The sequence below is a fragment of the Podarcis bocagei genome (assembly GCF_964188305.1).
Source record: "Podarcis bocagei genome assembly, chromosome: 18".
NCBI classification, from domain to species: domain Eukaryota; kingdom Metazoa; phylum Chordata; class Lepidosauria; order Squamata; family Lacertidae; genus Podarcis; species Podarcis bocagei.
In genome coordinates, this window is record NC_138144.1 from 11,257,659 (window position 1) to 11,281,286 (window position 23,628).

Below are 23,628 nucleotides of genomic sequence, written 5' to 3' on the forward strand. Positions count from 1 at the left end.
ATTGCTCCTGGATTTGCTCTTCTCAGTGCACAGAGGAGTCTGCACTGCTCCAGTCTGTGCTTCTCCCTCATTCGGGGCAAATTCAAATTCTAACCCCACCACCATTGAGTGGCAGCAGAGAGGTGGATCTCTAACCCTGTGCTTCAGGAACATTCCTGGGATAGCTCAGCCATTAGAGGAGGCGGCTCTTGAACTCAGGGTTGTGGGTTCGAGCCCCATGCTGCGCAAAATCCTCCTGTGTCGCAGGGGGTTGGGCTAGATGACCCTCAGGGTCCTTTCCAATGATTCTGTGACAAGCCTGCTGGATCCAGTCCAGCCTCCTCTTCTGACAGTGAGTGGCCAGGTCCCTCTGGCAGGAAACCCACAAGCAGCATCCAAGTGCAAGCGCAATTCGCCCCACCTGCAGGATCCAGAAGCCTCAGACCACGGAGGCAGAGCAGAGCACAAGGAAGCTTTGGGTGTTTTATTGTTTTCCTATTTCACTGGAAGCTGCCCAGAGTGTCTGGAGCAATCCAGGCAGGTGGGTGGCAAATACATAATCATCTTATTAATGCATGACGAAGAACTTTCTTTTGCTTGTCCTGAATCTCAGAACATTCAGCTGCCTTTGGCTTTTGCTGGCTCCCTGCCCCTTGCTCAAAGAACGGTGGCAAACCCCGTTTGCTCTGTACTCTAAAATGACCATTGTAAAGTAAAAAAAAAAAAGTCTGTTTCAGACCCCTAAAGTAGTAGAGCTGCCAGGACATTGCCCTGTTCGCCTCTACCTCGCTCCATTCATATTTCAGACACTGTGATCGGTCAGTATATTGCAATGTTTCTCTGGGGATAGAGCACAATGTTGAAAGCCAGGCGTCACCCAGTCCCAGGGCCCATCTTCAAACACAGCCTGGAAAGTCGCCCTGAGCCTGTGGCCGGAAGTTCTTCCCAGCCCCAAAGAGCCTTACAAAGATGTCTGCCAACGTGGCATGAAGGCTGGCAACATTGATCCCGCCATGTGGGAATCCCTTGCTGAAGACCATGGTGCCTGGAGACAGGCAGTCAGGTGACCAGAGGAGGAATGGCCACTGGGAGGAGCGCAGAGAGAAGAAACGCCCTGGCACTTCTGCAGCAGCAAAACCGGAGGCCTTCCTCTGCCCCGGCTGCAACAAAACACGTCTCTCCCACATCAGTCTCTGCAACCACAGCAGACACTGCAACCGTTCAAGGGCTTGACCTCAACCCCCTCAGGAACTCCTACATTGTCTCTCGAGACAGACGGAGATGCTAAGTGAGAGACCACCCATGTTTCTCCCTCTGCCGCAAGAAATTGGCTCAGGGACACAGGACGTTGCAGTACCTGTGCATGTGCAGAGTGCTTGCGAAGAGAAGGGAGGGTTTTGGGGCTCCCTGGGCACGGCTTTTAGGCGCTGCTCAGTCAAAGAAATGCACATGGTGGAGAATTAAATATTTATTGTCACATGAAACACTTGCAGTCACTTCTCCAGCTCCAGATACCTACGCCACTGTGATAGGAATTTTATGGTCTTGGATATATGGTAATGTTCATAAGTGTACCAACCAAGCACATACATAGATCAGCACAGGAAGACCAACCTGGAACCATTTTGATTCCTAAACTGACCAAATGTTTTCTCTGCAAGGTCAAAATGGAAAAGCCTCCCCATTGTCTTTTCCTTCACAAATCCTGTCTTATGGGGGGGTTGAATAGGGTGTGAGCCTGTGACCTGGCCCAGGAACTAAATATTTATCACTATTTATCACTACAAAAGACTGGCCAGGCTCCGCAGGCAATCCAATCAAGTAACCTGCCAGACAAGAGATAAACAAGGAGATATTCAAATTTCTGTTTAGACTGCCTTTTTCTGTGATGTATGTATGATGTTTCTGGGGGTGGTCTTCATCTACAGGGTGGAATTTCAAAAGTCTTTATAAGGGTATGCACACTATTTTTCTGGATCCTCCTCCTTTCCTGCGTGTGAGGGGAGCACCCTGTTGCAACAGATCAATAAAGATCAGGCTTACTAGCTGCTTTGCTTCTCAATATTCTCTGCTTGGCCTGTTATTTTCTCCTACCAATAGGGAACCTATGTAAGGACTCTATATGGGCTCTTGGATACCCCATAAGGGAAAAGGGCATATTTTTATTTACAACAAAAGGAAGCTTACTCGGGAGTAAATTTACCTGGCACAGAAGTAAGAAGGAGAAGGAAAAAACCTCTGAAAGAGACAGAGTGAAACAAGGGGGGGGGGCATTTTCTAAGAAAAGAGGCCAGGAAGTCTTATAGAGACTCATATCAGGAGCCTTACAATAACTTCTGTCCAAATCAAAGTTAAAACTGGACTCAGATATTTTTCTTAGAAGGAACACCATACTTTCATAGGCATATGCTTAATGAAATACATACACTGCATTTTAGCTTGAGAGAGCAGTTGGCTCAACTAGGCTTTTGCAGCAGAAACATTAGGTTAACTTCGCAGCACATTCCGAAATAGACTGGAACACGGGTGTAGACTCACAAACTCAAAAGTTGCAACAAGTATTTATCTTGTAAGTTATCTGTTTGCATGCGTTTCCCACTGAACAGGAGTACCCCTCCTGAGGGCCAGGGACCCCACAGCAGCCCTCCCTCGCCTCTGCAAGTCTGGTTTTATTTTTCTTCATTCAGCTGCCGGACAACCCAGCAGCCTGGCCCGTTTGCCAGCTGATGTCACAAAGTGCTGCTTTGCAAGCAAGCCTTATAATGCCCTGCAAGGGGGATGCCTGTCAGATGACAGTGAGAGTTGGTCGAGAAAGATGGGTTCTCCAGGTAGGAGGCCTAGAGGAGATGAGTGGCAATATTATTATTGTGAGGTGATGCTATTACAATTCCAAAGGGAATGTCAAGCAGGGAGGGAGGGGGGAAGAGAGAGAGTGGAATTCTGGCGGAGACGGAAGCTGGAAGGAGGCTTGGAAACGGAGTTTGAAGGGGGGCAGGTGAGAGTCGGTTGAGAGCGGTGGGTTCTAGAAGGGGGCACGAGGGGGGGGGCTGAAACTGAGCTGGACACAACCGCCATCACTCTGAGCATGTGCAACTTGGCAGCAGGAGGATTCCCTTTATTCAGGTGAGCCATGTAACCTCTTCCTTTTTTATTTTCCTTTCTGTCTCCTAGGACATAAAAGGCTGCTGAGACGGCAAACCATGAAGGAGGCTGGTGTGCCAATGAAAGAAACATTGGAGATTGTGGTAAGTTAATTCCATGGGGAAAGGGAGTTTGAAGGGGGGCAGGTGAGAGTCGGTTGAGAGCTGTGGGTTCTAGAAGGGGGCCTGGGGGGGGGGCTGAAGCTGAGCTGGACTTAGAAGCAGCAGCACAGCCGCCATCACTCTGAGCATGTGGCCGTTCAATGCCGAAAGAAAGGGGTCTCTCCCAACTTGGCGGCAAGAGGATTCCATTAATTCAGGTGAGCCATGGAGCCAGGGCTTGGCTTTGGAGTACTCAGGAAAGGCGCCTAGCAGGCTTCAGCGTGCACGGGGCAGGAGCCTGGTGAAATTACTTCCGAATTATTTCTTTGCGCCATCGCTGCACATGCCCCTTCATGGTAAGGGTCCTGCCCCGAGGGGCTTACAATCTTTAATAGGACACAGGGAGGGAACAGGGAAAGGTTGAGGTCCAGGCTGGATCCTGAGTCTAGGTCTCTGAGTTTAGACTTTGGGATTCCCGGACATTTCCCACCTGTAACCTCTTCCTCTGTTTTTTATTTTCCTTTCTGTCTCCTAGGACAAAAAAGGCTCCTGAGACGCCAAACCATGAAGGAGGCTGGAGTGAATCAACCATTGGAGTTTGTGGTAATTCCATGGGGAATCCATTCCCCACATGTGCAGGGAGGTCATGGCGCTGACCTGAGTGAAACAGGGCTGGGTTGGGGGGTTGCAGTCCCGTCTCGCCCCAGCCCCTTGCTCCCCTCCTTCCAAGCCAGGGGTCAGGTGCCCAGGCAGGAGCAGCCTGGCAGCCTGTGGTGACGTGGGCATGGGCAGCCTGGCAGGGGTGCTTGTTCTGCCCCCAGAGAGTACAATGTCCTTCTTCCTTTGCAGGCCGTGGTTTGGGGAACCAGCAGCAGCCCAGCGGTGCAGGGAAACCCAGCAAAATCCGGAGGTATGTTGTGACCTTGTGTGGCAGGGGAAGTGTTTCCCAGTGATCCTGGGGGTGGAGGAGGAAGGCCTGATTTAGAGATCCCTGTAGTTTTATGGAGAGGGTTTCTCTGTGGTCCAGGCAGGGCCCTAGCTAGGGGGTGATGAGATGGGCCCCCGCCAGGGGCGCAGGTGAGGGGTGGGGCACAAAATTGCCTCAAAAAGATGTCCAGAAATATGTCTAAGCATATAGATGATAATAATAAATATTACAATCTATATATTTATCTGGAACTCCTCCAAGCAATCAGTCAATTGAATGAGTGGTTTATCTGGTCATTAAAAAAAAAAAGATATTTCTCTTAGGTTGCTTTTGGTTCAGTATTTATCTTGTAAGTTATCTGTTTGCATGCGTTTCCCGCTGAACAGGAGTACCCCTCCTGAGGGCCAGGGACCGCACAGAAGCCCTCCCTCGCCTATCATGGCATGGAAGTGCAAAAAAAAAGAAGAAACATCTTTGAAGGTCAGATAAGCAGGACCAGCACTCTCTGCCCAGCCCAGAAAGGAGGCGGGAGTCATCAATGTTTTTCTGACAGCCTGGAGGCTGCTGGAGATGCGAAGCAGGTAGGGTGCGGGGTGAGTTCAGATTCTGAGAGGTGCCCAGCAGGGCTCGTAGCACAATGGTAGTGGCCTTTCTGCTCTAGAACCAGGCCTTTGGCTAATTAAAGAATGCATGGCCTTTTAAACATGCTTGTGGATTGGGAGGTTGGCTTATGAGTTTGTTTTTGTTTTTAATGTGTATGCTGTTTTTATTTTGTCTTTTTATGCTGCAAGCCTCCCTGAGAGCTTCAGATGAAGGACGGCATACAGATTAAATTAATCGATAGACTGATTAATGATCATGGCAGTTTCCCAGAATCTGGAGGTGAATTGTCAGGCTAGAAATGGAAAGCGGGAAAAGGAGTCCCAAGACCCCCTCGTGCCTTGGCCTGCGTTCCCTCATCGCCTGTGTCCAAAGGGCCTTTAAAAAAGTGCCACCACCTGCGCCACCACTGGAACCCAGAACCAGGACCAGCAGGGCGCAAGCAGAGAGGAGGCTGCTCCGCACACAGCTGAGGCGGTGGATTCGCCAACACAGCAGCTGCATGCACCCAGAGGCACTTTGAGGATGAGGAAACACCACTTCTTCCCCGGCCACTACCCAGCACCAGCAGCCACCAGGTTTTCCAAAAAGCACCGCCACCAGTGCAACCAAGCACCAGCACCAGCAGAGGGGCGCAAGCAGAACCGAGGCCGCTGGGCAGGCGGAGACGGGGGAACTGAGTGAGGCATGAGGGGGTCGTGCAGGGCTCTGATGGTCACCCCGGGGGCATGTCCTTGCTGCCGCCACACAAGTAAGTCTCGTGGGGCTCTGATGGGGTACCAGGAGTCTCCTTGACGGGGGTGCGGCTCCGAGCAGATGACCCCCGCTGGGGATTCTTCTTCCCACCTTCCTTCGCTGATCTGACCTGTGAGAAAAGAAAACAATTCACCATCAGTGCTGGGAAGAGGGGAGAGACTTCCCAGAATCCCCTGCAACCTGGCCTGACCCTGCAAGGCCGTCCTTTGTCTTCCCTCCTCCTCTGTCCGCCACACACCTCCTTGAGGTATCCAGAGTCTCCCAAGGTGTCGCTCTTGTAGGTTTCATGGTCTAAGCTCAGGGACGGTCCGAGTCAGCGTCTCTCTGGGGGTCAAGGCGTTTCTTCCCATTTGGGCTCCTCCTGCACACATCCTTGGTGTTGCCGATATCCATTGAAACTTCAATAACAAAACATAAAAGCCACCAAATTAAAATTATTCTAAAAACAGGTAACAAATCCTAAAAGCAATCAGCGGCTCTCCACACAACTTCAGAATTGCCAGGGACAGGGCTTTCAACTCCCAAATACCTTGTTTAAACAGGGACACCTTTAAATTTCTCATAGAAGCTAATAGCGAGGGAGTCGGATGCACCTCACGAGTGAGGGCATCTCACAAACGGGAAGCCACTGCCTTGTCTTGGGTTACCACCAACTGGCCACCCTGGCAGCCTTGTGTTAACCTTGTAGATGCAGGGTCACATGGGCGGAGGACTTCTGCCCGCAAATGGGGCCTCTTTTACCCCGGCCACGCTAAACACGTCCACTCCCTCCCAAACTTTCTTCATCGGACTGTTCCCCACTTGTTCCAGTTTGTCCCTATCCTCCTTTAAAGTGTGGGACCCTCAACTGGGCACATTCCCACTGATGTTCAGGGAAATCACACCTGGCCTAACAGGCCTCTCATTCCAGGCACCGTCTTCGAAGGAAGCAGCACTTTCTCTGTTTTTTAAAAGGTGTTTTTTTACCAATATGGTAAGTTCTAGACAAAAACGAATGTGTGACTGATCGTGCATCACATCCTCTTTCTGGAGATTCCTGCTTTAGCTGGTCAGTCGAAGCCGGTCCCAGGATTGTGGCCACTGTTGTCTGCTGAATGCTTCCGGGAGCCGCAGATGAGAGCGGAGTGCAGGGTGGGGACCAAAGGTGGACACACAACCCCAGAAGGAGCACAACATGTCTCTCCCCCCCCCCCCTGAGACTGTCGCTCCCCTAAAAAACCACAGGTGACTGGCACCTACAGACATGACTAGAGCAACACCAAGTATATTCTATCATCTCCCCTCAAAAAGGAAAAAGCCCTCCCTGCCTGCCTCCTCCCAGCACAGTCGTACCTTGGGCTGAATATTTTTGGGTTGCTCTCCGCAGTGACCCAGAAGTAACGGAGCACGTCCAATTCTGGGTTTCGCCACTTGCGCATGCGCAGACGCTCAAAACGAAGCGCCGAATCGCAACACACGCAGACGCACAGACCCGGGTTGCGTTGGCTTCTGGATGCGAACGGGGCTCCGGAACAGATCCCGTTTGTATCCAGAGGTGCTCCTCTACAAGGTTTCAACAGTTTAATCCAAATAAACCATGTCCCACCCTTGAGCAACGCCGTCAGGGCAATTCTAAAACACGGTTTCCAAAATCAGTTTTAGAAAGTAGAAGTACTTAACCTATGAAAGCAAGACCTGCGACAGCAAGAAAAAGCCTAGGGCTGGGAAACTCTTCTTTTCGAGGGTTGCCAACTTACCAGCCTCTTCCTCGCACTTTCAATCGGGGCGCTCTCCATCTGGCGCATGCGCACAAGGCCCACTTTCGGCTCCCGGCCTTCCTGCGCTTTCTTCGCGGCAAAAGGCGTCGCCAAGGCCGGGGGCGCTTTCCGCGCAGGCGCAGTAAGGTGCGCAGTAAACGGGAGGAGGCCTCCCGCCTGGGTCGAGGGGGACGAGCGGCCTCTGCGGCGGATTAGGGGCTAAGGAGGCCATTCCTGACGGAAGGCTGAGCGAGCTCGACGCCGCCCGGAGTTACGGTTGCCTCACGGCCAGCGCAGGCGCAGTACACTAGCGCCTCGAGGCGCACGCGCAGCGCCGTTAAGCTAGCCGTTAAGGGGCGGGCCGGTCGCGCTCTGCGCACGCGCTGCCTGTGCTTTCGCGGACGGCAGCCGCCTGGAGACAAACTTAGGGCGCGCCGCCGCGCTAACGACCCTCGCTGCCGATGCGGCGTCTTTGACGGGACGGCGAGCGCCGAGGGACACACCAGGTGAAGTGATGCAATAATAGAATCGGGGGGGGGGGGTTGCGCTCTGCCCATGCTCAGAGTCCCGGTGTCCCCCCCGCCAGTCAGGGGCGGAGGCCGTTGGCGGTGGGTGTCAGGAGGTAGGGTGGGCTCGCCGGCACTCTGTGTGTGCTCAGAGGCACAGCTGCCTCTCAGGCCGCGTCTTCGGGGCTGGAGGAGGAGGGGGTCGTGAGGGCTGGAGACTGCTTTTCATACCGCGTTCTGATATTCAGGTTGCGTTTTGGGGGGTCGTAACTAGATAACGAGAATAGATAACAATATTTGAGTCCTTGGAGGCATCTCAGCTCCAGGGCTTTGGGGAAGCAGCTGGTTATCTCACCACCTTTGAGCCCAGATTTCAGTCCAGCTTCTAAGACTGGGTGCCTGCTGCCAGTCACGGTAGACTGACGTTTATAATAAAATAAAATAAAAATAAAATTTTTATTATTATTTTTGGCGTGCTCTGGTCCATAGGGTCACGAAGAGTCAAACACGACTAAATGACTAAACAACAACAACAAACAAAAATAATAATAAGCTAAAAGGAGGCATTCTGATCAATCCTTCTGTATGTTATTTCACCCCCCCCCACTCCCCTGCACCAGTGCTGAGCCCTGACCTTGACTTTTTAAAAATAATTTATTTAATCATTTTTGTATTTTTTATACTGCTGTTCATTGCAAATCTTCCAGAGACCAACAAATCTTTAAAAATAAAATTAATGCAAAATAAAACAAATATCATAAAACAATGAACAAAAGTCAACATGGCCTAGCAGGCTACTTTTTAAAATGCCATTCAAAAGCTATGGGAGCACATACAGTACGATAAAACCTTCTATTAGCAGCAAGGGGGAAACAGATCAGCTTTTTAAAACGTCTGAAAAACCTCAGGCTGCAGATCTTCTGAAAAGGAAATTCATAGGGGATATTCAGGCAGGATGCAGCATTTGGAAAGGGAGCAATCTGTGGAGCTGATGATCCTTCCCGCTTTCTGCATGAAAGAATGTCTTGTTCATGCACAATCAGAAACTGATTACTCAGCAGAAAAGCCCCCCCTGCGTTCCATTGGACACTCTTCCAAGCAGTGGTAGACACTCAGACATATGAGCTAACCACCAAATGGCACCTTAAACCGAGGTTACAGTCGCCAGAAAGACCAGGTTTGAAATCTGCACTTGGCCATGAAGCTCACGGAATTACCTTGGGCCAGTCTTTCAGCCTAACCTACCTGGTAGGGCTGATGTGATGATAAAAAGAGAAGGGGCGGGGAGACGTTTGTGTGCCACAATGAGCTCTTTGGGTTAAAAATTGGGATATAAATCTATTTTTAAAAAACCAGAATGTCTAGTTGCCATTTTGGGGCAAGACGGCTCTAAAGTCTTACTTTATGCATTGACTGTGATTGATTCTCAGTTAAACATCTGGCTAGTTCAGAAGACAGCCTTGAGCGAGGTTAAGAGCTTTGATAACCTACAGAAGAAAAGTCCCCTGATCCAGGGACAGTCCACATATCTATTGGCGTGTTCAGACCTCGTTAAACTCTTTAGCGACTGCAGCCTTGGACCCATTTGGCATCTAGCTTATATATCTGAGTTTCTAGCACTGACAGGGGCACAAGTGACCGCCTTGTTCTGCAGGAGACCATTGGTCAGTCTAGCTCAGTATTGTATATGCTGACCAGCGGTGGCTCTCCAGAGTTTCAGCCAATATCTCTCACTGAAGCTGAGCTTGTCTGCAGGCAAATTGGGTGCTCTAACCCCTCAGCTACACTCCTTCCCTTTCTTTGGGGATCCTATACAGTATCTTTCTTTTTTAAAAAGAACACACACCACCATATGTAAACCGTTCTCTTGCGGACTCTCCTTCCTTGGAGGTTTGGAAGCAGAGGTTGGGCGGCCGTCCGTCTGTCATGGATGCTTGAGGAGAGATTCCTGCATTGCAGGGGGTTGGACTAGATGTCGCTCGGGGTCCCTTCCAACTGTCAAACTCTTGCCCCGCAGGTCGGAATGGCGGCCAAGCGGATCACCCAGGAGACCTTTGACGATGTTGTGCAGGAGAACATCAGCGACCTTGGCATGGATCCGGAAGAGGCCGTGATCGAAGCCGTCCAGCAGTTTGAGTCTCAAGGTGTGGTTTTTGCGAAGAGATGTTTTTAACTGACTGGGTAGACCTGAGATGGCACAGCCTTCTCTGCTGTTCTAAGAATCCCTACTGAGGACCCCTACTCATTGCCCCCACCGCTCCGTGTCTTTTTTCCAGGTGTTGACTTAAGCAACATAGTGAAGACAGCCCCCAATTCCGCCTCTGTGGGTGGGCAAGAGCCACAGCATGCTGTTTTGCAGGTGAGAAGGGTGCCTGGGGCCGCCCATGAAAGGAGGAAAGCCCCAGGGGTCGCTTAGGGAAGGGGCCGTGGCACCACAAGGACCTCAGGCTGAATCCCGGGCATCCTGAAGTTGGGCTGGGAATATTCCCTCTACAGTGGTATCTCTAGTGGCGGACTTAATCCGTTTTGGGGTGCCATTTGCACCCCAAAAAGTCCGCAACTAGAGTGCCTCTTCTGCGCATGGATGGGTGGCGAACCCGGAAGTAAACACTTCTGGGTTTGCTACATTCGTAAGCTGAAAGTCCGTAAGAAGAGCGGAACGCAACACGAGGTATGACTGTATTCCTATTTAAACCAGGGCTTTAATCAAAACCATGAGCGCTAGAATCTTGGTTTATTTCTTAGGAAAGGAGCACAGCTCAGTGGGTGGGCAGCACTTGTTCTGGAATACTGAGCTCAGTGGTCCAACTCAGTGTTAAGCAGACCCATAGGGCCCTAAGCATCAGAAGGTCAAATATATGAGCTGGGCGTCAAACGGCTCCTTAAACCAGGGTTACGGTCGGCAGAATGGAATGCCTACCTGCCATTTGGGGGCCAGATGGCTCGAAGGTCATATTTTTTAATAGGGCTTTCCTGAAATTCATTCTGATTGTGCCGATAAAATGGAGTTCTACAGGATGGGGTGTCCCAAACCCAAGGACCCCCAGGCAGGCACCTCCAGGTGGTGGAGACGCCAGGCACCCCCCTGGCACCCAGGCATCTTCACCTAGCCAGGTGCAAAATGGCATCGCAATGTTAATCACCAGCCCTGTCCTTGTATCAGCCATTGTGATCTACTGGTGTGCCGCAGATATTGCCCAGCCCTACTCGCTCCTTTCCTTCCGCAGACGCTGGACTCCTTGCAGAAGGCCGTTGCTGATGGCGACTCGGGCGCGGTGGACGAGCTGCTGGTGAGCTTTGCGGAGCAGTGCCGGCAGGAGATGGCCGTCCGCTACTTGGCGGGGCAGAAGGGCGCTTATCCTGCCGTGCTGGCCGCCTGCCGCCTGGCTTGTGAGGAAGGCTGCTCCCTCCTCAAAGCCCTCTGCGCCCTCTCCGCCCTCCTGGACAGCCAGCCCGACTTCCTCGATGCCCCCGGGCAGGAGCTGCTTCTGCGAGTCTTGCGGGAGCGGCAGGACGATGGCGACCTGACCTTGGCCACGATCCGCTGCGTTCGGCAGGCGTCCCTCAAGCACGAGCAGAACCGGCAGGACCTGGTGAAAGGCGGTGTCCTCTCCCTGCTGGTGGGGGCCATTGTCCGCCATGGGGACCGGGCCGATGTGGTCCGGGAGGCCTGCGCGGGGCTGCGCTTCATGACCTTCGACGACGATATCCGGGTGCCCTTTGGCCACGCCCACGAGCACGCCAAGATGGTCGTGACGGAGCACGGCGGACTGAGGGTCCTCATCGAAGCCGCCAAAGGTAGAAGCATTGTCCCTTCCTCCCCAGCCAGGGAATGCAAGGAGAGCCCTTCTGGATCAGGCCAGAGGGAGGGGGGGAATTCGATTCCAGCGTTACCGGAGGCAAGACCTCCCTCTCTGTCTTTCCAACGCCAATCAAAGACAACCAAGAAGTGGTTTGGGCTGTTGTCGGTTTTTGCCAAATCCTTTTTATTGATTTTCCAAATTCAATGCAATTTCCCCCAAAATAGGTTTCCCACACTCCACACAAGGTTTCCTCTTGTTGCTGCTTTGTTTCCTGGGTTGTTTCCAATGCTCATTCCATTAAACTTATTCTGAACCATCGGCTCTCTGCTTGCCAATTCCTGCTCGTACGATATTTTAACATTTGCAATATTGAGGATTGACTTCACGACAGAAGTACTGTTCTTGGGAGACGGGGTGGGCAAGTGTGGGGGACTCCCTGGTCCTGAATGGGGCAGCTGTGTTGGTGTTGACCCTGAAAGCCCTAAACTGCCTCGGCCCAGTATACCTGAAGGAGCGTCTCCACCCCCATTGTTCTGCCCAGACACTGAGATCTAGCACTGAGATCTTCTGCCGGTTCCCTCACTGTGAGAAGCCAAGTTACAGGGAACAAGGCAGAGGGCCTTCTAGGTAGTGGCACCCGCCCAGTGGAACGCCCTCCCATCATCAGATGTCAAGGAAAACTATCAGACGTTTAGATGACATCTGAAGGCAGCCCTGTTTAGGGAAGTTTTTAATGACTGCTGTTTATTGTATTTTTAATCTTTGTTGGAAGCCGCCCACAGTGGCTGGGGAAACCCTGCCAGATGGGCGGGGTATGAATAATAAATTCTTATTCTTATCTACAAGTGAGGTTACTCCACAAATCATTAAATCCACAATGAATCAGTAATTGCCGTTTTTCAAATTCCTTTTCTTTCCTTCTGCATGTATGAAGCCCAAAAGCTCACTTTTACTTTTCACAACCAGGTACGATTCACAAACCATTTCGCTTTCTCTTCCTCCTCCTCCTCTCAGCCTTCCCCGACGACTGCAGCGTCCTGAGGGAGATCTGTGCCACTCTGGGGCGCCTCTCTGTCCGGAACGAGTTCTGCCAGGAGATTGTGGACCTGGGCGGTTTAAACTTCATGGTAGCGCTGCTGGCCGACTGCATTGACCACCAGGTACTACGAATGTAGGTAGCTGCCACGTCAGAGCACTGTGTCTGTCCAACCCAGTAGTGCCTACTCTGACTGGCAGTGGCACTCCAGGCAGGGCTGGCCTGATCCGTGAATATGCAATGGATCGAAATAAATCAAGATTTCAGTCCTCATTATTCCGAAGGAAGGACTGATGGACTAAAAATCTAGGCAGCATCTTCATATTGCACTGCGCCAGCAATCCATCTTGCTCAGTATTACCGACACTGTCTGGCAGCCGTTCCCCAGGAGTTCCAGGGGACATTCCAGAAATGCCAGGGATTACACTCATTTTTTTTTAGTTTTTGTTGATCTGTGTTTTGTTTGAAAGGAAGTCTGAGACCAAACTCCTCCTGGAAAAGTTGATTTCAGAAAAATGATTCCAACGGGATCAGGGACTTTTGAGAGTTTTCTCACCAATGCTCCAAAACTCCCCCCCTTTTTTTTGGGGGGGGGTAAAAACAGCTAAAAGCAAAGGGACTTTCAGATATATAAAAGCCAAAAGCATTAGGGAGGCTGTCCTAACCGCAGCACAGACTTGACCATTTTCATTTCCATGGGCTTGCGTTGGGTAATATTAATACAGTGGTGCCCCGCAAGACGAATGCCTCACAAGACGGAAAACTTGCTAGACGAAGAGAATCACAGAACAGATTCTTTTTGTCTTGCGAGGCACCACTGTAATGAAAAGAACAATCTCAAATCCAAACTCTTCTTCTTCTCTTCTTCTTTGCATGGGGGAGTTTTTGTTTGTTGTTATAGTATTTCTTGTGTTCTTATATTGCAAACGGCCCTGTGATCTTCAGATGGAGGGCGGTATAGAAATCTTCATCATCATCTTGGAAAGGAGTCGAAATAATAATAATAATAATAAATGCCCATTAGCACCTTAGAGACCAACTAAGTTTCTTCTGGGTAGAAGCTTTTGTGCGCATGCACACTTCTTCAGATCCACCTGAGTTGGTCTCTAAGGTGTTGCTGGACATTTTTTTATTCCGACTGCATCAGACCACCTGCCTGACTCTAGACTCCTGGGAAGCAGATGCTCTGCCTTGGAGCTACAGCCGTTCCAGTATTTGTTTTTCCAGTATCTTAGTCTTTGCTTCTCCACCCCAGATCCAAACTTTAGCTGACTTGGTGGGCTGGCCGTCTGTCCTGGATGCTGGAGCCGGGATTCCTGCCTTGCAGGGGGTGGGACTAGAGGACCCCCAGGGTCCCTTCCAACTCTGCGACCGTGAGGCTTTCTTTCCAAACCTGTCCTCACGCCTTGGGTCTTTGCCCTTCCGCTGCGGATTGTAGGACCTGGTGAAGCAGGTGATGAGCGCCATCCAGGCGATCGCGGGCAACGACGACGTGAAGGACGCCATCGTCAATGCCGGAGGGACAGACCTCATCGTGCTGGCCATGACCCGGCACCTCGGCAGCCCTTTGGTGAGTGGGTGTCGGTAGAGGAAGCTTCCATTTATTGGCTGGTCTGTTGCATTTATCCCGCCTCTTCCTCCAAGCAGCTTAAAGCGGCGTTCGGTCGTTCACCTCTACAGGTGTAACCCTCACAACAACGGTGTGACGGGGTTAGACTGAGAGGCCCCAAGCAGCCCATCACCTTGTCATGGGGAGTGGGCTTGCACGTTCCTAGGACCCTTGTGAGCGCAGCCGTCGGGAGTCTCGTACTCCCAGCAGGGTCACCCAAGGCGGTAAGGTCAAAGGGGAGGAGCTAGACAAAGCATGATCCCAGAAGTCCTCAAGGGCAGAACAGGCAGAAGATGACAAGCGGTGTGTGACAATGGCTGTGAAGGCGGAGGAAGAGTCTACCGGTCATCGTGATCCTCATGCCATTGGAATAGAGCCTTACTGTGAAGACCATGCGTTGGTCAGTGTGCCCTGATCTATGCGCATAAAACAAATTCACACACAGGCGTCTTCCAAAAACCCCTCCCAAACCCAAACCCCAAAAGTCCCATGGGGATCGGCAAATGGTATCGGGGGCAGGACCGTGACATCTGGAAGCCCCTAGTCAAGAACCGGCACAAGGGCGGTGGATACAGATTCAGTCGCTCTGAGTCAAGGAACGAGGCAGTTGAGTAGCTTGGCAGCTGTATCCGTGACTGAGCAGCCCTATTTAGGATCCACTCTGCTCACCCCAAAAAGGGGGAGGGGCTAAAAAAGGTGCCCTAAACATAGTCTGCCTGCCTTTTCCCCTGACTGGATTACTGCGCCGAGGTCACCACCCAGCGGTCGTAAAAGACAATTGAAGCTATGATGTTTTAACTTCAATACTGCATCGCTTCAAGGAACTCAAAGAGCAGGTGAGGGACAACTGAAGGAAGAAAAGGGAGGCTACACTTTCTTCTGGAAAGGTCTGCCTGAACAAGAACGTTGAATACACGGAGTTGGCTTTGCTATCAAAAACGATCTTGTGAAGCTCTTGTCAGAAGTCCCTAATGGCATTAATGAGCGACTTTCAACACTTCAACTAAAACTCACCCCAAACCATCATGTCAGGGAACTGCCATCAGTGCCGGAGGGGGAGAGCAAAAGCCAGAGGGATTCCAGAGAGCATCCCGGGAGTGGGAGAGGCACCCCATCTTCTGGGGAAGAGAATCAGCGTAGCACCAGTGGAGAAGGGGGGCAGATGGGGGAAGCGGCGAGGCGGTCCCATGACTCCTTGCCGGGGACCAGCGGGGAGAGTAGGGGTCCTCCGCTGCCCACGCCCTCCTTGCGCAGAAGGCTTTCGCGCAGAGAGAGTAGGAGGAGACTAGGCGTCAAAGAGCTTCTTTGCTGGAAGAAGTTTAAGAAACGCCCACGGACGGATTCTGCCAGCGATTGAGTCAGCCACGGGAGAGTGGCTGTCCGGACAGGAAAGGTTCACTTAGGCAACCCAGCCAGGTGTTGGCACAGGCTTACGCACGAGCAACCCCTAGAACCATTACACATCAGGCTCCTATTCTAAGCGCTTATGCACCAACACTGATTGCTGATGAAGAAATTAAATAAAAATGTTACTCTCAGCTGGATATCCTCCTGGGTAATTTTAATGCAAGAGTTGGGCAAGATTTTGATCTGTGGCCTGGGACTATAGGGAAAGAAGGAATTGGCAACAGCAACCAGAACAGAATCTGACTTTTGATGATATGTGCAGCGCACAACCTTGGTATTACCAACACGCTCTCGACAAAAAAATAAATTTAAAAAATCTTGGAGGCACCCTTGGTCAAACCACTGGCACCGCTTAGACTATGTAACCGTCCGAGCGGAAGATTGCCGTGATTTGCTACTTACCAGAGCTATGGTGAGTGCTGATGACTGCTGGACAGATCACCAGAATCGGCCTCCACAGTAACTTACGGACTCACATTTAAAACTGTGTTTGTGGAAGACAATCTTACTCGGCTATGAGTGATCACTGAAGAAGAAGAAGAGTCACTCAGTGAGCTTCTCTTGGGTCCTATACTGACCCTCTAACCTAGAGGTCTTCAACATTTTTGAGTCCATGACTCCCTTGACCAACTACATTCTTTTTGCGGCACCGCTGTGGGGCTCACCCCTTTCCTGGTGAACCAGCAGCCCCTCATCCCTTTTTGAGCACTTTCCCTTGTTGTGCGTTCACTCAGCCTCCCCACTCCCTCTTCTTGGGAGTCCTCTAGGCAGCCACTGCTGACACCCCTGGTCTCTGAGCTGCCCCCCGCTGCCCCAAAGAGAGATGCCTCCCAGAGGCCCCTTTCCCCTGGGAAGCCTATAGCCGGGCTGCTGCACCAAACAGCTGTGCAAGCCTTTGGGAGGCAGAGGGGCAAGAGGGCATCAGAGGAGGGAGGGAAGGAAAGAGGGACAGAGGCCAGTGCTGCCCGCTGCACCCCGATCATCATTCAAGGCACCCCAGGGTGCCATGGCACACTGGTTGAAAACCCCTGCTTTAAGCACTACACCACATTGGCTCTCTTTGGTTGCTCCCAGTTCCTTTGCTGTTCTTGAACCCCCTCCCTCATCTTTTCCCCCCGTCCCCTGGATCAGCCCCCTCCAGAAGAAAGATGCATGCTCTGCCCTGTTCCAAGGGATCATAGAATTGTAGAGTTGGAAGGGGCGGCATGCATATTTAATAAAAAAATAAATGTTACACTATATTAAAAGCAGTTGAAAAGAACTTAAACTTGCAGAAATACTATTACTGTACGATAAAATGCAAGAGTGGCGTCAAGCTTGCTGTATAATAAAAATGCAAGTGTGTCGTCAGTCGGTTGAACATGGCTGCCTGCGTTTCCGCCCTCAGGTGTGTGAGCAGAGTTGTGCGGCCTTGTGCATGCTGGCGCTGCGGAAGCCCGAGAACTGCCGGGTCATCATGGAAGGGGGCGGGGCCTTGGCAGCGCTGCAGGCCATGAAGATGCACCCCAAGGAAGCTGGCGTGCAGGTAACAATTTTGCGCTGTAAGAGGCAGGAGTCGCTCTTTCACCCACCCTCTGCCCTGGCGTAACCACAATTACAGTGGTACCTCGCAAGACGAATGCCTCGCAAGACAAAAAACTCGCTAGACGAAAGGTTTTTTCGGCCGCGATTTGCCTTGCAAGACGAATTTCCCTATGGGCTTGCTTCGCAAGACGAAAACGTCTTGCGACTTTGTTAAGCCGTTTAAACCGTGCTTCGCAAGACGGAAAATTCGCTAGACGGCAAAAATTGCGGAACGAATTAATTTCGTCTTGCGGGGCACCACTGTACCTCTGAAGGTATCAAGCCTGCTTTCTCACAAGGGTATAAGATGGGCTGCATCTGGTGTTGGAACTACTGTTTCTGGGGGCCGGGGGCCGGCAGGTGTGGGGGACTCCCTGGTCCTGAATGGGGTAACTGCCCCCGAAGGACCAGGTGCGCAGCCTGGGAGTCATTTTGGACTCACCACTGTCCATGGAGGCGCAGGTCAATCCTGCGTCCAGGGCAGCTGTTTATCAGCTCCATCTGAGACCCTCCCTGCCCACAGACTGTCTCGTCAGAGTGGCACATGCTCAAGTTATCTACTGCTTGGACTACTGCAATGCACTCTTATGTGGGGCTACCTTAAAAGGTGACCCGGAAACTACAACTAAACCAGAATGTGGCTGGTGACTTGGAGTGACCACTGAGATCATATTACACCGGTCATGAAAGACCTACATTGGCTCCCAGTACCTTTCTGAGCATGATTCAAAGTGTTGATGCTGACCTTGAAAGCCCTAAACAGCCTCAGCACAGGGAACCAGGCAAAGGACCTTCTCAGTGGTGGCACCCTCCCTGTGGTACACCCCCCATCAGACGTCAAGGAGATAAACAACTATCTGACTTAGGCAGCCCTGTATTGGGAAGCTTTTTACGTTTGACGTTCTATTGTGTTTTTATGTGTGTTGGAAGCCACCCAAAGCGACTGGGGAAAGCCAGCCAGAGAGGCGGGCATAAATAATAAAATTGTTACTATTAGTAGTATTAGTCCTACTCAGAAGGCCCACTGAAATTAACAAACATCTTAACACCATACTGGAAAACCACACAATGAATCCCTAGAGTGCAATATTATATACCATTTTTTACACACTGTTGATTTTATTGGTATTGCGAACATTATAATTTCGTAAATAAGTTACATTTACATGAAGTGAAAACCAAGGTGTATCAGTGTTGTTTAAGGTGCCATATATTTTGGAGAGCTGTTTCTCTCCTCGCCCCTTACATTTGGGCATCTCTTAAGGTACCATAGGCAACGTCTGCATGATGGTTTCTGAGATCAAGGAGCAGTTTCTGCCTGCTTAGGGGTACAAGTTTTGACTCAAGGTGGCGAGCAGAACCTTTCAAAATGGTGCTGATTTTATTCAAACATTGCATAGTGGTCCTTGAGATCAAGGCGCAGGTTTCGGCCTATATTCGGATGCGACATTTTGAATCGAAACGGCACTGATATTTTTGTTGTTGCTTCTAAGAGGTCCCAGGCAACGCTGGGCGCTTTCTTCTGCTAACGAAGTGAATCGTTTGCCATTTTTCTCTTTCTCCGTCCAGAAACAAGCCTGCATGCTGATCCGCAACCTCGTCTCCCACACTCGGGATTTCTCCCAGCTCATTCTGGAAATGGGCGCTGAGGACTTGATCACTGAGGCCCGGGCCGCCCACCGGACGTGCGAGGACGTGGCCAAGGCCGCCTTGAGGGACCTGGGCTGCCAGGTGGAGCTGAGGGAGCTCTGGACGGGCCAGAAGGGCAGCCTGGCGCGTTGACACCCAGAGACGCCGGGAAACGGGGGGTTGGAAGCGGTGGGGATGAGCAGAGAGCAAGATGGACCTGCAGACGGGAATAAACGCAGCCCAAGAAAGAAGGAGGGTGTTGGCCTTGGGGGCCATTAGCTGCACAGTCCCCGAAAATTCACCACTGCGCCGCCATTTACTTTTCTGCGCCAAGTCTTCAGTGCGTTTTTTGTTGTTATCTTAAATATCTGCCGCTTCAAGAACTTGACTGGCCGACCCTAGAGAATGGAGTGGTGCCTGCGGAGAAAGCTTCCCTTTCTATAAAAGCGGCCAAGAGCAAAAAGCAGCAACAATGGGGGGGGGCGGAGGCTCGCAGGCCGCTTGTTCCATTTACAGCTGTATTTTGGCCCTACCCTGGCTCTCCATATGGCCTGGCAGGCTTCTCCACCTTCAATTAGGCAACCACTGCTCCCTGCTGTCCTCCATTCTTCTTCCAGATGTGCCATCCTCTGGCCCTTGGCCGTTCTTTTTCCTCTTGTGTCATCATGCTGCCGGTTTAAAGCAGCCATGTGCCTGTCTCATTATTGTTCTCTACGGTTCTCCTCTTTGGTCTCATGATAGTTACAAGGAAGGAGATTCCAACTAAACATTAGGAGTAACTTTCTGTTGTTGGCAAGATCCGTTCGACAGTGGAATGGTCTCCTTCGGGAGGTTGCAGACTCTCCTTCCTTGGAGGTTTGGAAGCAGAGCTTGGATTGCCATCAGCTGAGATTCCGGCATTGCAGAAAGTTGGACTAGAGGACCGGGGAATCTCTTCCAACTCAACTATTCTCATTCTAATTGGATAAAAGTTGGCTCTCCCACATCCTCCGTTTCTTCCTTTTTTTAAAGTCAAGTTACAGCCCTTATGAGTGTTAAGAGATGCTTGGGAGAATCTCTCAGGAGCTGGAGCAGATTGCTGGCCTTTGGGGCTTTGGTTTCTAAGAACATGTTTCCAAGAACAGACCCTCCACGTATCCCCTTTTTCCAGGGACAGTCCCAGATTTACAAAAGCCGTCCCAGTTTCTGATTGATCCCAGAATGTCCTTCTTTTCCTTAGGACAGGGGTCAGCAAACTTTTCCAGCAGGGGGCCGGTCCAGTGTCCCTCAGACCTTGGGGGGGCGGACTATATTGGGGGGGAGAACGAATTCCTATGCCCCACAAATAATCCAGAGATGCATTTTAAATAAAAGGGCACATTCTACTCATGTAAAAACACGCTTATTCCCGGACCATCCGCGGGCCGGATTTCGAAGGCGATTGGGCCAGATCCGGGCCCTGGGCCTTAGTTTGCCTACCCATGCCTTAGGATGGATGTCCTTATTTTCATGAGAGAAATGTTGGAGGGTATGATGTAAGCAGGGAGCAGCGTGAAGGAACGAGCATAAAAGATGCAAGTTGAAGGCTTCAGTTTTTCTTTCTGAAGAAGCTTGTTTGGCAGAGACAGGAGCTCTCTAGGTGTCACGGGACTCCAGCTTCCCTCAGCCCAGCCGGCATTGCAGACAGTCGGGAGTGATGGGAGACGGAATCCAGCAACACCCAGACTCTGCAGGTTTTCCTTCCCTGGTCCTAAGAGGAGACATTCCCTGCTGGCTGCACGAGGAAGGGAAATGCCTCTAATCAGAAGAGGGATGCTCTTCCAAGAGCAGGGAATGCCTCTTAGAGCTGCGAGGGGGAACCTCCGGAGCCCCATCGAAAGTTCCTCCAGCCAGTGGTCTGAGATGATGGCGAGGGGTGTGGGCGTGTGTGGCATCCGCCTGTCTCGAGGGACAGTGGAGTGCGCCTCCAGGGGTGAATTGCTGTGTTGGCAGCACGGAAGTGACCTCCCCAGGGCAAGGGCCTGGGCAGCGTGTCTGGGGGTCCTGGGCTGCCCAGAGGACAAGACCCCCCTCTTAGCCTCGCTGATGGGGGATCCAAAGGAAACCAGAGCAAGACGTTGGGCACCAGCCGGGCTGCAGGAGTTGCCAGAAGGAGGCGGACAAGGCACCACCCAACCGCCTTAGGGACTCCACTCTGGATTTGCGTAGGGCTCACTTCTTGGCCTTTTCTCTCTCAGAGATGTCCCACAAGGCAGAGTTTTCTTCAAGACAGGCTCCCTTCCCAGGAGCCTGGCTTCGCATGCAGGGGAAGCCCCTGACTCACTGAGGGTTTGAGACCCATCTGCTCCCCTCACCCGATTTAGCCAGCCAATCGAAGCTGCTCCCAGGATTGTGGCCGCTGTTGCCTGCTGATGGCATCTGGGAGCCACAGGTGAGAGTTGGGTGCAGGTGGAGACCAAAGGTGCACAAACGACCCCAGAAAGAGCACATGACCCCCCACAGAGGTACCACCCCTCCCCTACCACCCCATCATTATCTGAAGGGTTGCAGACACCCCACCCATTGGGCTATGTAAAGCTGTCGTGTGAGCGTGCGTGCGCGCGCGCACACACACACACACACACACACAAACTAAGATCCTTGTTTTGTCTAGCTCTGTCCTTGCTGTCAAAAGCTGCCTTGGGTTTTGGCTACGGCTCTTTCCTCCGTCTTCCCTGGAGATTGAACTGGTGGCCTTCTGTGTACATAGCAAATGTTCCACTACTGAGCTAGGTCTCGCTTACGGAGAGCCAAAAGTTGCTTCCCAGAAGCTTCCAGGTTCATCCCAACTGGCTGCGAGGTGACACTCCCCCCGAAAGGGTTGTTCACTCAACAGTAGCACTGTGTACGCAACGGCCTAAGTAGATCCCTGATGGATCAGGACAAGGAACCATTGGCCCAGCATCCTGGCCTCGCAGTGGGAAGCCTTACAAATCAGCAAGGTGCTGTAGACCACCTCCTTCTGGGATGTATGTCCTTGGGGGGGGGGTCTTGGGCTACAGGGTGGGCAATTTCAAAAGCCTACATAAGGGCTTGCACACCAATGTTCTGGGTTCTCCTTCCTCCCTGTGTGGGGAGTGTGAGGACCTTGTTGCAACAGTTGTGGGGTTGATATGCCCCCCTCCCCTTCTGCCAATTGCCCCTCAGGCCGCTGCCACCTACCCATCGGAAATCCAGCAAATCTGTGCCCTGTGGCCTGGGGGCCGCCTCCTTGCCCTCGCCTTCTCCCTCCAGGGGGCTGCCCGGGTCCTCCTTGGGCTCTTCTTCCTTGCCAGCCGCTTGGTCACAAGGTTCTTGGCCCTCAGATGCCGACTGCTGGCAGAGACAGGACCCCCGAGGGGGTGGGCGGGGTGGGGGGCAGTGAAGAAAAAGAGAGCAGCCCAGAATGAGACAGGCAGGAACCCGGAAGCCAGACTCTCCTGCCCGCATTGAGTAGCTGGCCAGGGAAGCCCTCAAGCCCTGGCGCCATGGGGGGCTGGTCCATCAGGACGAGTGGGGCAGCAGGCACAGCCTGCCCTCAGCAGCCCCCTGCCTGCCTGCCTGCCCCCTTGCTCGCGACCGGTCCAGAAGGTGGCCCTCCTCTCTCTGCCACGTACCTCTTTGATGTCTTCAGAGCCCCCCAGGGTTTCAACGCTCAGGGGCCTCCTCCTGCACACATCCTCGGAATCCCCAATATCTGTTTCGGGGAACTGGGGAGGAAGAGGGAGAAGGGTGAGGGGAGGGAAGGCGTGGCATCTGCCGCCACACAAGCAGGGCTCTGCCCCAAGGAAGCTACAGTAGGAGGCTGAGAAGAGGGAGGGTGTCAGCATGAGGAAGAGGCAAAAGCCTTTCCAGGAATGTAATCCTGGGGCTCTGGCTTGTATCTGACACCAGCCATGCTCAGAGTAGACCCATTGAAATGAATGAGAAGGAATAACTCCGGCCCATGACTCTGAATGGGTCTACGCTGGGTGGAAGCTAGTGGGATTGAAGCCACACGGAACAAGGGGGTTTCAAGAAAGAATGCTTGTAGCAGAGGGAGAAAGAGAATTATTATTATACATTTAGTGATTTGTGTTGTTACCGGAATTTTTGAGAAGGCGGGGGGGGGGGGTTCTTTAACAGTGTGCCATAAGCAGCTCTTTCCAAAATACAAAAACCAGTAACATGAACATTAAAATGCAAAATAAATACACAATAAAAAATTAGAACCTAAGGCACCCATAACTGAAACACCAGAATAAAATAAGGACTCAAAACACCCTTAGCAATTTCCCGTTAGCAATGGAGATTGGTCCCCTCACCAGTTTCCCAGCCATTGAGCTTGAGACTTAGCTGATGGTCACGCTGTCTTTCTCGTTTTCTAATATGTGGTGATTTTTTAAAAAAATTAACCCCCAGCTTTTCTGATTCTGTCCCAGCCAAGCCAAGCCGCCCACAGGCTGCTGACCCAAGGCTGGGTGGGGGGGTGGCCCTCAACCGCAAAGTGTGGTTGGGGTTTTGAGCTGACATCACAAACGGGTTGCATATCTGTCCTTGGGTCCGTCCATCTCCTCTGAGGGTGGACCTGTTTCCCCTTAGAGTGACAGCTTACCGCATTCCCCCAGAGAAAATGGAGGAAAAAAGCGAAGACCAATAGACACATAGAATTAAGACAAAGTTCTTTTATTATGTATAGGTACAAATTTAGGAAGAAACTGCCACCCTTTAAATCAGGCGCCGGGTACCTTTGGTCCTCCTGGGCTGCTGAACTATAACTCCCGTCCATTAGCCAGGGATGATTGGAGTTCTTGTTCAGCAACGTGTGGAGGCACAAAGAATTAAACAGATTAAGGAT

At 51.7% G+C, this 23,628-nt stretch overlaps 1 protein-coding gene and 1 long non-coding RNA gene across 2 annotated transcripts in view; one reads left to right on the forward strand and one right to left on the reverse strand.

The window, feature by feature from the left end:
- Window positions 1-4,998: 4,998 nt before the first annotated feature.
- Window positions 4,999-7,347, reverse strand: LOC308577765. Its single transcript, XR_014003665.1, has 3 exons — window positions 7,242-7,347; window positions 5,744-5,903; window positions 4,999-5,614 (listed from the first exon to the last, which is right to left on the reverse strand). It is a non-coding gene; the product is annotated as an uncharacterized lncRNA (long non-coding RNA).
- A 263-nt stretch (window positions 7,348-7,610) lies between these two features.
- LOC308577400 (SURP and G-patch domain-containing protein 2-like) overlaps window positions 7,611-23,628 on the forward strand; it is a 46,195-nt gene continuing 30,177 nt past the window's right edge. Inside the window, exons 1-9 of the mRNA XM_081177515.1 lie at window positions 7,611-7,747; window positions 9,765-9,891; window positions 10,024-10,106; window positions 10,975-11,545; window positions 12,565-12,710; window positions 14,025-14,156; window positions 16,990-17,127; window positions 18,735-18,944; window positions 21,960-22,102. Coding sequence (XP_081033641.1) covers window positions 9,771-9,891; window positions 10,024-10,106; window positions 10,975-11,545; window positions 12,565-12,710; window positions 14,025-14,156; window positions 16,990-17,127; window positions 18,735-18,944; window positions 21,960-22,102 — 1,544 coding nt within the window. The 5' untranslated portion in view covers window positions 7,611-7,747; window positions 9,765-9,770. The remainder of the gene's footprint in view (window positions 7,748-9,764; window positions 9,892-10,023; window positions 10,107-10,974; window positions 11,546-12,564; window positions 12,711-14,024; window positions 14,157-16,989; window positions 17,128-18,734; window positions 18,945-21,959; window positions 22,103-23,628) is intronic.